The sequence below is a fragment of the Pantherophis guttatus genome, chromosome 6 (assembly GCF_059756535.1).
Source record: "Pantherophis guttatus breed Tessera chromosome 6, ASM5975653v1, whole genome shotgun sequence".
Lineage (NCBI taxonomy): Eukaryota > Metazoa > Chordata > Lepidosauria > Squamata > Colubridae > Pantherophis > Pantherophis guttatus.
In genome coordinates, this window is record NC_142068.1 from 85,797,306 (window position 1) to 85,814,836 (window position 17,531).

At 38.3% G+C, this 17,531-nt stretch overlaps 1 protein-coding gene across 17 annotated transcripts in view; it reads right to left on the minus strand.

Moving 5' to 3' along the window:
* The window catches only part of NFKB2 (nuclear factor kappa B subunit 2), a 41,746-nt gene that overhangs the window by 19,517 nt on the left and 4,698 nt on the right, over positions 1-17,531 (minus strand). For 6 of the 17 annotated variants that reach the window (XM_087871858.1, XM_034424927.3, XM_087871859.1 and 3 more), the window contains 7 exons: positions 16,008-16,159; positions 12,729-12,835; positions 10,317-10,475; positions 8,608-8,712; positions 5,766-5,851; positions 3,598-3,736; positions 3,387-3,506 (listed from right to left, as the gene is read on the minus strand). In XM_087871858.1, coding sequence (XP_087727984.1) covers positions 3,387-3,506; positions 3,598-3,736; positions 5,766-5,851; positions 8,608-8,712; positions 10,317-10,475; positions 12,729-12,835; positions 16,008-16,159 — 868 coding nt within the window. Of the gene's footprint in view, positions 1-3,386; positions 3,507-3,597; positions 3,737-5,765; positions 5,852-8,607; positions 8,713-10,316; positions 10,479-12,728; positions 12,836-15,962; positions 16,160-17,531 lie in introns of all 17 variants that reach the window. The other 11 variants (XM_034424925.3, XM_087871856.1, XM_087871857.1 and 8 more) reach the window with 3 other exon arrangements.

Genomic DNA, 17,531 nt, shown 5'->3' on the forward strand with positions numbered 1-17,531 from the left:
ATTTTAGCCTCCATCCCCCTAAGCATCTTCGTTGCTCTTCTCTACACTCTTTTTAGTCTCAACATCTTTTTTATAGCATGGAGACCAAAACTGGACTTGGTATTCCAAGTCTGGTTTTACCATAAAGTATAAAACAGAACACTTCACCTGATCTTGAGTCTATCTCTCTGTTAATGCCGCCTAGGATTCTGACAAGACATGCTCATGCACTTCCCAAGATGAGCCACAGGAGGGCGAGCTGGCTTCACACAGAAAGTAAGATGAGCGGCTCTTCTTGCAGCAGCATCCTAGGTCCCATCACCCTGCGGCCAGTACCAGGACTCGAACCGCTACAGCAGAGAAGATCTTAGCATCATGAAACTACTGAGCCACCATACCTCTCATCACTGAATAAACAATCTCCAAAGCAAGAAAGGACCTTGGTCCTAGCCCTGGCATCTATGCTAAGTCACACAAGGCAGAAGAGAGCATGTGAGATCATCATGATCATAGCTACTAAATCAGATCTATGATAAGCAATACTTAGTTCCTATTTAACAAATTATTCCGTCTCTGCCTGGAAAACCTGGACAATCTGACATCTATCAGTTGGCAGGTACAGAAGTGGCCAAAATTGTGGAAACCTTTTGGGAAAAGTATATTTTCTGAAACTAGCTAATAACACCACTTTTCTTTTGGAGTAGCACCATAAAATTATATATCAATGGAAAGATAATTGAATCAAGAATGTAATGCAGTAACTTTTATGTAGGATTTGCTATTAGGAGAGCAGTGACAGTATAAAGAAGAAAAGTGAAACACGTAGAAAAAAATGAGATATACAAAAATTATCACCACGTCAGTTAATACTTAGTTGGGTAATCTTTAGCATGAATTACGGCCTTACAACATCTTCCCATGGAGTGAACCAAGTCTTTTAGTTCTGCAACTGTTATCATGTGTGAAACCAAGATTGAATGATGGTTTCTATTAACTGGGTTTTATTGCTGGGTCGCTTCTGACTAACAAGTTTCTTTACCTGGCTCCATAGATTTTCAGTTGGGTTAAGGTCTGGGCTATTCCCAGGCCATTCCAGCAGTGGAATATGATTATCTTGAAACTCCCCCCAAAAAAGTGGTGTTATTAGCCATCAAACCTCAAAAATGCACTTTTCCCAAAAGGTTTCCACAATTTTGGCCACTACTATATAATAAAAATAGGGATATTTTCTTCCATAAAAACAGTTTGTCATGCATGCTTGATACAAGAGATCCTTGACTTATGATCACAATTGAGCTCAAAATTTATGCTGCTAAGTGAAACGTCGGTGAAGTGAATTTTACCCCATTCTACGACCTTTCTTGCCACAATTGTTAAGTGAATTACAGCAGTTGTTAAGTTAGTAACATGGTTGTTAAGTAAATTTGGCTTAAAAATTGGCTTCCCCATTGACTTTGTTTGTCAGAAGGTCACAAAAGATGATTGCATGACTCCAGGATGCTAAAGAGAGAGACCCCATTAGCAACCATTCAAATAAGAGAACAAAAAAGCCAAGAAGGAAACAAAAAGAACATAACATATCCTCTCCATCAATCAATATCAGACTAAGAAACAAGCAGAAAACAATATCTAATTAATGAATTATCGAAGAAAAAACCAGACCCCCTAGCAGGACAAGACATTCTATATCAAACAGGGAGCAAATTCCACTGAAAGAAATCTATTTGGGTAATGAAATATCTGCAAGGAAACAACAAGCTCAGAGAACACTAAGATCTGCAAAACTTTACATATTTCATCCTCAACATGGTGCTCATATACATTTCTTTAGTATATGCAGAAAGAAATATTTTTATTAAATGAAATAGAATAGAATAGAATAGAATAGAATAGAATAGAATAGAATAGAATAGAATAGAATTCTTTTATTGGCCAAGTGTGATTGGACACACAAAGAATTTATCTTGGTGCATATGCTCTCAGTGTACATTAAAGAAAAGATAAGATAAAGAAGAGGATGCAATGCATACCAAATTGGAAGAAGAAGTGAAAGTATGACAAGATAGCTAATCTTTGATATGGAAAAAGACCAGACAACATGAGGAATGGAAATATTTGTCCCAATGTTCAAAAAGGAGTAAAAAGATAAAAAGCTGGCTACTTTACATCTATTATTTTGATATTACCTAAGAATTTTCTAGAGCAAATCATCGATCGTCAAGGTATCGCTTAATAAGCATCAAAAATAATTACAGCTTTCTTAAGAAATTGCCATTATTTCTAAAAGATACTAAGAAGAAAATGGAGAGTTTTACAATATTTAAATGTTTAATATATTATAATATTAATGTGAATGTGAATGATGTGATAAATGAGGAGCGATGTAGCACAGAGATGTCTGTACCCAGACAATACACTGCATAAGGAAAGATGGAATGTTTTATCTTTGTTTTTTTAAAAAAATAAAAAAAACTTTTTTAAAAAAAGAAATTGCCATTATTTCATTTTCTGGATCAGATAATTGTCCGAATAGATTGTGAAAATAGCGTAAATAAAAAAATACAATATTCATTCTGAGCTATCAGCAGTAGAGTGGCATAGAAATGCAAGTTAGTTTCTAAATAAGTTAACAAGTTGATTTCAGCAAAATATCTGACATCCAACGTTCTTATTCACAAACTATTCAAAAGGAAGTGGATGATCTGAGAAGCTATCTCAAAAATCATGCTTTCCCCACTCAATAACCAAAATTAGACAGTTGGTATTTGTATGTTGTATTTTAAATAAAATTATTCAGTATTGTTACACACTAGAAGCAACTGGATAGCTTAACATTAAAAGTAGAGGTGTGCAAAAAAAAAAAAAAAAAATTCAGGTTCACTGAATGGGACATTCCAAGATCACAAGTTTAGAACACACCAGAAAAGCAGAATAGTATGAGAACACTTTTGTAAAGGTTCAAGGTTTAAAGAGTGTTTCAAGTGCAAAATGGTTTGACCATCATGTGTGTTTTGCACATCTACAATAAAATGCCTTTGATTTCAAGTTACTGTACTTTTCAGAGTATAAGATGCACTTTTCCCCCCCTAAAAGAGAGTGGAAATGTTGGTGCGTCTTATACACCAAATACAGCCATTTTTGGTCTACCGAAACCCTGTCCCACTCGTCCCGGTTATGCCAAAAACAGGCCCATTTTTCACAAAAATGGGATGCGCAGAGAGTTTGGGAGGCCTGCAGAGTGCTCCTGGGGGCCGAGGAGGACAAAAATCTTTTTTCCTTGTTTTCCTCTTCAAAACCTTGGTGCGTCTTATACTCTGGTGCATCTTATAGTCCAAAAAATACAGTAAATTTCAGCAGACTATTAAAAAAGTGAAACCCACAAAGACCTATCAAGTATTAACATTTACCTCCATTAGAACCAAATCCACCGGCTCCACCACCAGCACCACCCATAGGCGCACCGCCACCAAAGTGCTGCGGGAACTGGGGCAGGATCTTCTTACGCTTCCTTTCTACTTCTTCCTTATCTGCAGCCAAAGATATAGAAGAATAATCAGTGATGTGCCCTGCCACTCTGTTAAACACCAAAAGTAGCACATCACATGGAGTGCCCTGTACCTTCTACCACTGGGTAGTATGTAAACTGCTTGGAGTCACTCACATCACCCCCTCGCTTGCGCTTCAGCTGAAGGAACACAGTGACTGGACGATCTATTTTTGTCTTGTGATAAGGCGGAGTACGGAAGACAATGGCATACTGCAAGGACACAAGACATGGGGTTAGTGCAATCATATATGTCACATACCATAAATTCAGTTGTGGGTTTCAGCCGGTTCGGGCAAACCGGATGTTCATTTTAATCTGGTTCACCGAACCGGTAGTTGCAAGGACTGGCTGACCCTCCCACCCAGCCCTGCCCCTCCCAGGAGTCTCCACATGGCCCATAAGGTAAGTGCAAGGCCCACGCGGAGGCTGTGGGAGGGCGAAAAGTGGGCCACGCCCCCATCCAGCAACCAGGCAGAGAACCGGTTGCTAAAATTTTTCAATCCCACCCCTGCATAAACTCTTAAATTGTTCACCTTTTTCCCTATGTGCAATAATAAGGACAAAAAGAAATCAGTTTGCAGATAGTCCTGGCATAACTGTCTTTAATTGGGACCAACCACTCTGCCACTAAGCAAAGCGGTCAATAAAATGGAAAACCACATGACAGCAACTGTGCTTTTCAGCTGGAAAGAGACGAGACTACTCCGTTTGAAACCTATTGCTTTTGCTTGCTTCCTATATGCTTCCTCACTCTTTGGAACATGCCAGTGCCTGCTTTATGGTCTGGTATGCATTTTAAGCAATGCAATCACACCAAAACCCAGGCTGTGAGCCAATCCCTCTGCTCCACAATTAGGAGGCTGCAAACGGAATAAAGTTTGAGTGTTAGTGTATAAGCATTTGAGTCTTTTATGGGTATGTTTTATGGGTACTTTCTTATATCTCTTACTTTGTAACTGGAATTTCCATCCTTTCCATCATTCTCTTACACTAGTGGCCAAAATTGTGGAAACCTTTTGGGAAAAGTGCATTTTTGAGGTTTGATGGCTAATAACACCACTTTTTTTTGGAGTTTCAAGATAATCATATTTCACTGCTGGAATGGCCTGGGATTAGCCCAGACCTTATCCCAATTGAAAAACTATGGAGCCGACTAAAGAAACTTGTTAGTCAGAAGCGACCCAGCAATAAAACCCAGTTAATAGGAGCCATCATTCAATCTTGGTTTCACATTGTAACAGCTGCAGAACTAAAAGACTTGGTTCACTCCATGGGAAGACGTTGTAAGGCTGTAATTCATGCTAAAGTCACCCAACTAAGTATTAACTGACGTTGTGATAATTTTTGTATATCTTATTTTTTTCTACGTGCTTCACTTTTCTTCTTTATACTGTAACTGCTATTCTAATAGCAAATCCTTCATAAAAGCTATTGCATTACATTCTTGATTAAATTATCTTTCCATTGATATATAATTTTATGGTGCTACTCCAAAACAAAAGTGGTGTTATTAGCTAATTACAGAGAATACACTTTCCCAAAAGGTTGCCACAATTTTGGCCACTACTGTACTTCACTATGTTTTTTTTTAATTATTATTTCTTTTTTCTCTTTACTCCCTTCCTCCTTAAATAATTGGTTATCTAGTGGTTTTTGCTTGGAATTAGGCTCTAAAGGTCATGAAGATTGGCCATCCTCCCCCCTCTATTTTAGTTTAAAGCCCTTTTGATAAGGTGAGCCAATCGTTTTCCAAAGATATTCTTTGGAATATCCAAAGGTATTCTTTCCAGTATTCTTTTGTGACGTGGAGTCCACCCTTTGCCAGTAGCCCTCCATGTAGGGTAATGCAGACCATGGTCTAGAAAGCCGAACCAGTAACGGTTCGATACCGGTTCGGTGTTGACACCGGTATTTAAGCCAGTGATTCGTTTCTAAAATCCTTTGCTCCCCCATTGGATGTTGGCCTTTATATTTACAAGGATTAGAATGTGATAAAATAAAATGTCTTTGATCTACTCTAATACAAAAAGTCCCTCTATGGCAGTGTTTCCCAAACTTGACCCTTTGAAGATGTATGGACTTCAACTCCCAGAATTCCTCAACCAGGCATACTGGTTGGGGAATTCTGGGAATTGAAGTCCATGCATCTTAAAATAGCCAAGTTTGGGAAACACTGCTCTACGGAATACATCTTTAATCTACCACTCAGACGGGCTCTCATGATTGAATCAATCAATACCTGTTTATGCACATCCGTGGGGGAGAAATCTCCAAAGGCCTGCCAACCATTCTCATCATCTTCATAAAAACGCACCTCAATATCATCTAACAGAGAAGGCAAAAAACGGTAACTGTGCTGTTCAGATGGTGACTTATAGCGAATTAGTTACTTTAAGAATTAAGAGCTGTCTCCTTAAGAGATTGCATTGTGGGAGATGTAGAAAGAGAGAGAGTGCATTATGGGAAATGTAATCCATGACATGTGACCATATCTGTGTGTCTGATTGGCCACTGAGGCTCTCTGCCTGGGGTGTAGAACAAAGACCCGGCCATTATGAATTGCCACGGAGGAGAGAAACATGCTTTCTGAATAGGACAGATCTACCGTCATTTTACACTACGAAATGGGACAGATTATGAAATTCATTAAGGATGAATCTCACCTTGACTCACTATGATTGTAAGTCTATGTTTTGAGGAAAGCCAAATAAATGATCTGTATGAAAACCTTTTTGCTAGAGTTTAGCTGCCTGTTCCCAGTGGAGCCAGATGCCTGGGGAACAGAACAGTAACATTGGACTATGAATACTTATTCCAAACCCACTTTGTCCCATTTACTAATGTATTACTACATTGATAAATTTATGATATAGTGTCGATCATACAAAATTTAAGAGATATTGGGTGAGATGCTATCAGGTAGTTGATGACTTCTACCCTGTTTCCCCGAAAATAAGACCCAACCGGAAAATAAGCCCTAGCATGATTTTTCAGGATGCTCGTAATATAAGCTTTACCGCCAAAATAAGCCCCAGTTAAGATTATCAGCAGACCGAGGCATTTAGTACTGTATTTCCCCCAAAATAAGACCTAACCGGAAAATAAACTATAATGCATCTTTTGGAGCAAAAATTAATATAAGACCCCGTCTTGTTTTGGGGGAAACATGGTAATAGTGTTTCTCCATATCATGCAAGGTAAGAGAAATATAGACTAGATGACGGCAAAAAATGAGCCAAATCTTATCAAATTTTGATAAGTCAAAAGCAACGCAGTTATTATCATTATCTTTTACAGTAAATTAAGGACATTGCTGACAATCTAGATGAGATTGTACTTCCTCTTCTGATGGAGCAAATGTGCAATCTGAGGAACTTCTTTTTCAAACTGATACAAGTGGGTTACACGACAGGAATTGTTTTCTTCCTGCACCAGCTCATTTGGTAACAATGACTGTCCCTAGCAAGGAACCATTTGTCAAAATGCAGTGGTACCCTGGTACTCGACAGCTTCGAAACTCATTGAATTTCACACTTGACACCTTTTGAAGCAAAAAATGTTGTCCCTGTAAGCTGTCGTCTTTGTGGTAATCAACATGATGCGATAGGAAGAAGGAAACAGGCACAGAGGGCGGACAGGAAGTTGGCCATGGTGGGAAGGTCACTAACATAGTAAAAGGAACAGATAGACAATAGAATAGAATAGAATAGCAGAGTTGGAAGGGACCTTGGAGGTCTTCTAGTCCAGCCCCCTGCTTAGGCAGGAAACTCTACACCACTTCAGACAAATGGTTATCCAACATCTTCTTAAAAACTTCCAGGGCTGGAACATTCACAACTTCTGGAGACAAGTTGTTCCACTGATTAATTGTTCTATCAGGAAATTTCTCCTTAGTTCTAAGTTGCTTCCCTCCTTGATTAGTTTCCACCCATTACTTCTTGTCGTGTCCTCAGGTGCTTTGGAGAATAGGATGACTCCCTCTTCCTTGTGGCAACTCTTGAGATATTGGAACGCTGCTATCATGTCTCCCCTAGTCCTCCTTTTCTCCAGACTAGACATACCCAGTTCCTGCAACCGTTCTTCATATGTTTTAGCCTCCTGGCCCCACATCATCTTTGTTGCTCTTCTCTACACTCTTTCTAGAGTCTCAACATCTTTTTTACATCGTGGCGACCAAAACTGGGTGCAGTATTCCAAGTGTGGCCTTACCAAGGCATTATAAAGTGGTATTAACACTTCATGTGATCTTGATTCTATCCCTCTGTTTATGCAGCCTAGAACTGTGTTGGGTTTTTTTGGCAGTTGCTGCATGTTGCTGGCTCATATTTAAATGGTTGTCCACTAAGACTCCAAGATAGAAAATCCTTCCCAGCTGAAATAAAGGGTCATGGGTTAAGTCACGTGGTCTTTTGGTACTTGTCATTTTTAGTCCTCATCATACTTCCTGGAACCAATTAAGGATGGGGACTAAGGTACCACTGCAATACTCGAACTGGTAATGTCCAGACTGGATTATCAAATGTGTTTTAAATGGGATAGCTTTTGAGATTCTCCAGAAAGTATAAATCTTGTTGAGTCCCTTGGTAAAATTGCCTTATACACCTGCTTTTAACTGAATCTGTATACCATACTTCTTGCTGGCCTTGTTACTCCGGCTTAATATTTTATTATATTAAAGTTTATATTCATTGCTTTTATATATTTAGCAGAGTTATTTTATTCTATCATAGTCGTAGACTTCAATCTGCTTTTCTTGTTTATTTTATATCATATGATAAATTTGGGACTATGCTTATTAATAAAAAGGAGACAAATTGGTTCATGCTAATTAGTATTCGAGACCAAGATAAACTGCTATGAAAAAAGTAAAATCATATAGTCTTAACATTTGTAGGGGGGGGGGGGAATCCCAAATTCTACTAAAAAATATTTTATTGAAGCCTTATACATTTTGAAAACGGGAATTTCATTCTCAAGGACAAAGGAAATCAAATGCACGTTTCTAAAAAGAAAGATTTTGTATCCATTTCAGAAGTGAAAGAACAATGCCAAAAATAAGCATAATTAGATATGGTACTTACCTTTCTGGACTTTATCACACAGCAAATATACTTCATCGCCACCTCGCACTGAGCCTGCGGTCTTATCCATCCGAGATATTTTTAGGTTGGAAGCTCCAGGAGACTCTGTAGAATAAAAAAACAAAAACAAATCAGTGATGTATAAAATTGTTTCTGGAACAATTGTACAATTACGAAAACGTAAGGGAGTCATCATAAGGCTTGTAATTTTGGCTGATTTTAATAAACAGTGAAGAATATAGAACATGAGCAGAAAGGTCAATATTTCAAATTGTGGTAGGTTCTGGAGGCATTCAGAAGGAAGCAAGAAAATTCTACCGATTCCAAAAAAACTAAAACTAAAAATATGAAAAAATATGAAACTTTTCTGTCAGAACTCTGATATGAAGATCAGGGTAGAGGAACTTTTCACTTAAGGCCTGAGAGAAAAAGATTTACGATCATGAGCCATCATTTGTGGCATTATTTATTTTCCAACATACAAATATTCCTCAAAAGAGATGTAACAAATCAATAACCTTTTATCTCTGGAGATATACTAATTCCAGACATGGACTTCTCAGACTGCATTTCAGCAGATGTGGCTACTCAAGCAAACAGATGCAAGATGACTCACCTTACTGTGAGTCATCTTACTTTATTTTTCGGAGTATAAGACGCACTTTTTCCACCCCTAAAAGAGGGTGAAAATTTGGGTGTGTCTTATATACTGAAAGTAGCCAAAAACACGAGGCACTGAGGTAGCAATGGTCTGTTGCAATCCCTGCAGCTTGGAACAGCTGATTGGGGGTTTTCCGGGAGGCTGATCCACCGGCCAATCAGCTGCTTGTGCTGAATCAGGCTGCAATAATGTGCTGAAGCTGATCTGGCTGTTTGCTATTTGCTGCAAGGACTCAAGAGTTTGCAGCAGCAATCACATCCAGAAAGCACACACAAGTAACTGATTTAGCAGGATTCAATAACTTCTCTTTATATATAATATAACACATGAAGTAAATACACAATACCAAAAGCAGGTTTTCCAACGTGGTAGTAAATACAAGCAAAACACAAACAGAGGAGAGGAGTTGCAGTTTCAGTTTTGAGCAACAGACTAGTTTAGACCTCAGCACAGACTCAGAGCTGCAGAACTAAGCCACGCCAGACTCCTTGCTGTCTCCTACCTTGTTGCTCACACCGCAAATACTGTTTCAGTTTCCAAACAGCCCTCAACTCTCTCACACACTGACAGGACACTAGCCAGATGAATACCGATGGATGCTGGGAGGCAGAGGCAGAATTTTTTTTTCTTATTTTCCTCTCCAAAAACTAAGGTGCATCTTATACTCCAGAGCGTCTTATACTCCGAAAAATATGGCACTTCATTTAAAAAGAAGAAAAATGGAAGTCACAGAGTTTTAATTTCCTTCTAGCAAAGAAACTCTGCAATACCTGATTGGGAAAAAAGAGAGAAGAACTACAAGGCAAGGTTCTGGCACGTCAGCCACCTGGTCTTCAGGCGCGTGGGAGCACCGGAAACTGGAAGATCATCTTCCCGGCACGCACATGCGCACTGGGCGGCTGCTCTTCCGGTTTCCAGTGTGCCAGCTGGTCTTTGCGCATGCCGGAAACCGGAAGATTACTTGGTGCTGAAAAGGTTCGCCAACACTGTTATAACAGATACCCTTAAACCATGTCAAACATGTCTATGGATCAAAAGTTAAACTTACTGCTATCATGAATGGGGTCGGAAATAACAGGGTTTAATGCTAAAGTGAAGTTTCCACTACTATCACGAAGATAGGCGTTGAAGCGTAAACGAACAATGCTGAGATCCATTGTCTTCTTCAACTCTTTCGCTTCTTGTTCAATCAATTCTTCTTCAGATTCTGCTAAAATAGATGCTAAGTTATAAATACTACAAACAATCCAGCATCCACATCAAAGCAAAATTTCCTCTAGATACTAAAATCACACATCATCTGAATACCGGCATTCCTTGAAATATGACAGGCCATTTAACGAACATTTGAAGTTACAATGCACACCCCAAAAGCTAAAGACAGATCTCTTTCAAAGTTAAAACTTTTGCAGAATGTCCCCGTGGTCATTCGCCTTTATGACCAGAGATGCTGCAGCACACCCACCCATCTCCCTTCTATCGTGCCCAGTCAGATCTTCAGAGGCATTGGGCCTGCTTTGCCAACGTACTGGGTTTCATGTACCCCTCCCCACCCCCACTCCGTCACTATTCACTTAGGGTATTCATTTAGAACTCAGGGTAAAGAAGGCTGCTCGTTTGCTGGGCCACATGACACAATCAAGAAGAAGTAATTCAGTCACTTTTGCTTCCATTGCAATTTTTTCCTCTCCAGTCAGCATAAACTACTATGATTTCTTCTTAGCTCCACCAGTGCTAGCTTTACACTAGTAGCGCTAAAAAATCACACCTAGTTTGGTTCCCTGAAAGCCTTTCCTCTCCAGTCAGCATAAATTGGCAGTGATTTACCCTAGCTGGGGAGGAAAGGATTGCCATGGAAGCAAAAGAGGTGGGATTTCTTCTTTGTTCTACTGGACTAGCATAAAGCCAGCGTTGGTGGAGCTAAGAAGAAATTGTGCTTATTTTGATTCCCTGAAAGCCTTTCCTCTCCAGCCAACATAAAACATTACAATTTCTTCTTAGTGCCGCCAGCGTAAGACTAATGTAAAGCTAGAGCTGGTGGCGCTAAGAAATTGCATCAATTAATGCTGGCTGGAGAGGAAAGGCTTGCAAGAAATCAAAATAGGCACTTCTTCTTAGTGCCGCTTTATGCTAGTCTTATGCTGGTAGAGCAAAGAAGAAAACGGAGGAGGAGGAGGAGGAGGAGAAGAAAAGAAGAAAAAGGAAGGAGGAGGAGGAAGAGGAGGAGGGAGAGGAGGCGGCTACTTTAACAGCTCTTTGGTTCTTAGTTAGGACTTGAACTATTAAGTTTTTACTAGTTCCACACTGAATCAAATTGAAGATGAACCATATAATAATAATAATAATTGCAATAATATAACCTACTACAATCTTAAGTAGATTCCCATTGATAATAAAAGCTCAAAATCAGTTTTTGATTGTTCAAAGAGCTTACATAACTTTTTAAACTTTAAATAAAAGCAAAATAAGGTTGCTGTAAGATTCAACAAAAGAGAATCTAAAGCCAGAAGAAATGCTTTGCTCTGAAATATAGTTTTGTTTACTATTTCTGTTTAGGGGGGAAAACTTATGAAAGAAAAGAAAAATGTTCTTATACAACTTCAACAATACCACTCCTTTATAATAGTTTGGGCACTAGAAGTTAATTGCAGAGGTTGAGCTTTAATATGCTTATTTTCTTTTTCTTTTTAGTTCTGTTCTGTGCTTTCCTTTCATTGTTTTTCCTTAGCTAAATTCTCCATTTCCATTTTTCCTTTTTTGCATTGAGTGTATCAATTACCCCAAGCTTCAAACCCACATGGAAGCAGTTCAGAACAATTTGGAAGTAGCAACTTGAGTTAAATAACCTCATTTATATCTCTCATTTATTACCAAAGAACAACCAGTTTTACTTTGAGCAAGCACAGGCATTTTCCTTGGTAAAAGTCATAATGATCAGATCACCCTATAAAACTCTCTCTCTTTCTCTTTCTCTTTCCTTCCCTGTGTGAGAGTGAGTGAGTGTGAGAGAGAGAAAAGATGGGGGGAGAAAGAAAGAAGGGGAGGAGAGGAGAGAGAGGGAGGAGAGGGACAGGGAGAGAGAAGATGGGGAGAGGGAGGGAGGAAGGGGGAGAGAGGCAAAGAGAGAGAGGGAGAAAGAGAGAAGATGGGGAGGGAGGAAGGGGAAGAGGGAGAGGGGGAAGAGGAGGAGGAGGAGAAGGCGGGGGAGGGGGAGAGAAGGAGAGGGAGAGAGAGAGAATATCTGATGGAAAAAATGTTTTATGACCAATATCCTTATTCCATGCAAGGTCCAATAGAGGACTGCTAACAAGTGAAAAATAAATAAATGCATAGTTTAACCATTATTGCCTACAACACAATCATCCATTCTATCTAGGCTATGAGGGTAAAAGAGAGAGAAGACCGTGACCGTATCTAGAATCCATCTTCCCCGAGCTGTTATTTTCTGTTTCAAAGTTACCTGTTAGAGGCTGTACTCTGTTTCGCATCTTTTGCTTCTGCAGTTTGTCTTTGATGACCTCCATCATGTTTTTCTTAGTCACATGGAGCACACCTAGGTTATTAAATCTGATAAAAGACAAATTATCCTCTACTTGCAGTAACAATCACAATGTCTATGTGGGCAGCAATCTGCTCAAATTCTAGACACCGGTACTGAGATGAGCATGATAAAATCACCAAACATTTAAAACATATCATTTCATTTCAAACATATGATTTCCTATCATTACTGATGGAAACACGATTATCATGTTTTTTTAAAGTGGTTAATACTACTTTATAATGCCTTGGTAAGGCCACACTTGGAATACTGCATTCAGTTTTGATCGCCACTATGTAAAAAAGATGCGGAGACTCTAGAAAGAGTGCAGAGAAGAGCAACAAAGGTGATTAGGGGACTGGAAGCTAAAACATATGAAGAACGGTTGCAGGAACTGGGTATGTCTAGTTTAATGAAAAGAAGGACTCGGGGAGACATGATAGCAATGTTCTAATATCTCAGGGGCTGCCACAAAGAAGAGGGAGTCAAGCTATTCTCCAAAGCATCTGAGGGCAGGACAAGAAGCAATGGGTGGAAACTAATCAAGGAGAGAAGCAACTCAGAATTTACGAGAAATTTCCTGACAGTTAGAACAATTAATCTGTGGAATAACTTGCCTCCAAAAGATGTGAATGCTCCAACACTGGAAGTTTTTAAGAAGATGTTGGATAACCATTTGTCTGAAGTGGCGTAGGGTTTCCTGCCTAAGCAGGGGGTTCGACTAGAAGATCTCCAAGGTCCCTTCCAACTCTGTTATTCTATATTCTATCATTTAGCAGCAACCAAAAGGCACTAGGGAGCTAAAAAAGAACCAATAAGGAGCAGTAAAGCCCAATGCTCCATGCCCGTCTTTTTAAAATCCATGGAGGTGATACCAAATTTAATTACGCAAACAATGGGCTTACTTTTATTGCTCATAAATCTCCCCTTATTTAATTTCAGTGAATGAACAGGGGCTTAAAAATTGGAACAGGAATAAATTGATATGTTTCTATTCCAAATTAAAAGGTTCAAAATACAATAGTCTTTGTTCAAAGGGGAGTTACTCTAGCCACCTAATCTTTTTTGTTGTTGTTTTCCGCATCTTTTTCAACTCTTAGTATTTTTTATTAGTTACAGTTATCAAACTTTATACTGGTAGCTTTATTTGTTTCTTAATGATGTTTTAACATCAGTTGTAAACCAGCTGATATCGTCATATACCATAGCCCAGATTTTCTATGTTAAGTCATTGCCAGTTCATGCATATTAAGGTATATATGAACTTTTAATATGGCAGTTCGTGCATATTAATATATATATGCGCTTTTAATATCATGCATCTTTCTTGCCAACCTCAACAAGCAGAACGTGCCAATGATTTGCATAATATCCTTTAGAAAATGTAGATTTTCTGATATTTGCTTAAACTATCTGAATTTTGACAGATTTACAATATCTTATAATATCTTTTGCAGATGGCAAAGAGACTACAAACTGTAGCAAAAACCTCCATTAGACCATCAAAACTGGAACAGCAAACATAAATATCAAAAAAATATCTTTGTATTTAAAAAATAAATCTGATACTACCTTTATTTGGAACCTGCTTATAGAGTATTATTTGGGACATAACTTACTGCAATATCCAAAATTCAGGTTTCTCTTAAAATAAGATTTTAAAATACCACATTTTGTCTCACTGGTCATAAAATTAAAGACAATTTCAGATTAGTTAGAACTTCTTAATTCTTATTGATTATTGTTATTACTGTTTTTGTTAGTAAGCTAAATCTCAAATTGTTTTTATATAGTACATTATTTTCACTCATAAGATATTGATCTCTGATTAAACAGTAGTCAATATTTTTAAAGTGCCAAATTCGTATATGATTATTTAATAAATTGTTTTAATGTTGCTAATGGAATAAATGTGTTTTTCTTTTTTTTTAACGTTCTGTAAATTCCTAGCTAATTTTTAGTTTGTAAATCTCTCTCTTTTTCTCTCTCCTGCTTTTCCCCCCCTGGTTCTGTTCTTAAGTATCTAAAAATAAATTGTGTGTGTGTGTGTGTGTGTGTGTGAGTGTATTTAAAATGTTTAAGTTTCTGCTTAGGAACCTTCCATAACTCTATAGATAATCCTTATTTAGCGACAATTGTGACTAGCAACTGAATCATTAAGCAAAGCGGTCACTAAAAATGCAATTGTGCTTATGATCTTACTTCAGCTTTCCTTTGCTTTACCGACCTGTAGAAGGTCATAAATGTGAGGTCGTAAAGTTACTTTCTATCACTATTGTAATTGCAAATGGCCATTAAACAAGGAAGTCACTAAATGAGAACATCTAGCCCACTACTTGCTCTATCTGAATGGATGGTGTGAGTGAAGCTTTACAGAGAGAACACCCAAACATTAAAGCTTGTTCTGTGGAAACCCGTATTTCAACATCCTTGCACACTGCATGGTTTCTCTGCAGCCACCACATCTTTTCATACAAAGAAGACACAATGTTTTCCACAATGGAATTACTGTATTTTTCACTCCATAAGACACACTTTTTTTCTCCCAAAAGTGGGTGGAAATGTCTGTGTGTCTTACGGAGCGAATATTGTGTCACAGACCAGGCTGTGGCGGCGGGGTCCTTTTACAGTGCTGAACCCCGCCTCTTCTGTCTTCGTCATTGCCTGTCTCTTTTCCGCAGTGCAGGAGTCAACAGGCAGAGCTGCAGTGGTGGGCTGCTGCCAGTTCGGACAGGTTCAGGCGAACCGGTAGTTCTGATCAGCAGCTGGGCCCGCCCACCCACCCTGGTGCTATCACGTCCTGTATAATCGCCATTTTTTTGATGCCGCACACGAGCTCACATTTTCTGTTCGGGCCAACTGATTGTTACAGTATGTGATGCCCACCTCTGCAGAGCTGGCACATGAGAGGACACCTATGTGTGGTCCTCTCAGGCTCCGCATGATATTTTTTCCCCCTCTTTTCCTCCTCTAAACCTAGGCACGTCTTATGGTTCAGATGCGTCTTAGGCAGCGAAAAACACAGTATATATTTGTGCTGAATTTTCCTTGCAAAATGGCAGAAAGCTCCAGCTTTCATTAAATCAGATATTGCAACCCCATCCAATCTAACACTTGGGGGAAAAAAGAATGCTATCATGAAATAGGTCTTGCCTTTTGAACCCCACCATCATTCCTTCATCAGTAAGTCATACATACTGGGCAGTCATGTCCTTTGGGCCCACCATCATAATGCAGTTGCCAGCTTCGTTACACTGTTTTCCCACAAGGCTATGAGCATGTACTTGTGGAGGATCTGTGTGTGTCACCAAGTCCACCTCTATCCTAGCCAGTCCAGTGTAATTAGAGATCTGCAATAAAAGGATACAGAATGACATCAAGGAGGTCCTTTCATAAACACCCATCTCTCTATGAAATGTACATGGAACTTTAAAAAGAAATATTGCCTTATAGTAGTGGCCAAAGTTGTGGAAACCTTTTGGGAAAACTGTATTTTTGAGGTTTGATGGCTAATAACATCACTTTTCCCAAAACGTTTCCACAATTTTGGCCACTACTATATATAATTTATACTGAGTTGAATTATGCTCATGATACAAGCCTAACAATTTTCATTAACATAGACTACAATTGCCTTTAGATGGCTAAGTAACAAAAATCAGTTTTGGATCATTGCTTATATCCATAGCCATTAACGGCAATTCAGACCATATCACACCTTTGATCATATCTGCATACAGCAAACAGACATGAATCTTAGTTTAGTAAACCAAAATATTTATTATTTTTATTTATTTGTCTTATTTATTAAATAACTACCCAAAGTAGTTAACTGCCCAAAGTAACTCTGGGCAGTTCAAGTTATGAACAAGCAACATATTCATATTTCTCCTTTATGGAAGCAGTAAGCAACAAGGTAAAAATAGTCCAATGAAAGAACCAATTTCCAAATTCTGATTTAGCTTGCCTCAAAATACGCAAAGCTAGATTTAACAGCTATTTTTACTGATAAACTTTTTGAGTATAATAAATATCCTGGTTTATCTGGCTTGCTGATCTGCTCACATTAAGCGAAAATAAAATTACCTACGGATAGAAGCAGATGGTCTTTTGAATCTGGTCAATTCTATGCATTTGCATTTTGGGGTTTAATACATTTTCTTGATTTTAATTTAATACATTTTCTTGATTTTAATTTAATCTAGGATTATGTTTTTATGTTTTAGCCAGAATATTTAAGCTTCTTTTATACACAATTCTTGTTACACTCTATCCAGCTAGTTTTGAGGAATTTTCTTGAACCAAACAACACAAATTGGAATACACGATTTTAAAAATTGATCATAATTTGATTTTAAAAATTGTTATTTTTTGTTATTTAGATCCCATACCAAAAGATCCAAGATTAATTAACTCAACATTTTAAAATTCACTTAGAATTCTGAATGCATGTCCCAAAGGAATTTCTAAATGCCTTCCATAAGGAAGAGTAAAATATACAATAAACACAACATGCTCTTCCTTTTTATTCCTGGGTGCTCTCTGTCCATGGTAATAAGACCAGTCTAGGGCAGAATTTAGCCAAATCAAAATTTTCTATTCCTACAGAACAAATGTTCAGTTGCTCTGAAATCAAAAGCCTGTTGCCGGGAGCAGTAGATTTAAGGCCCAAGACTGTGTAAAAATAGATGCATTTACTTCAGTCAGTTATCTATAACAACC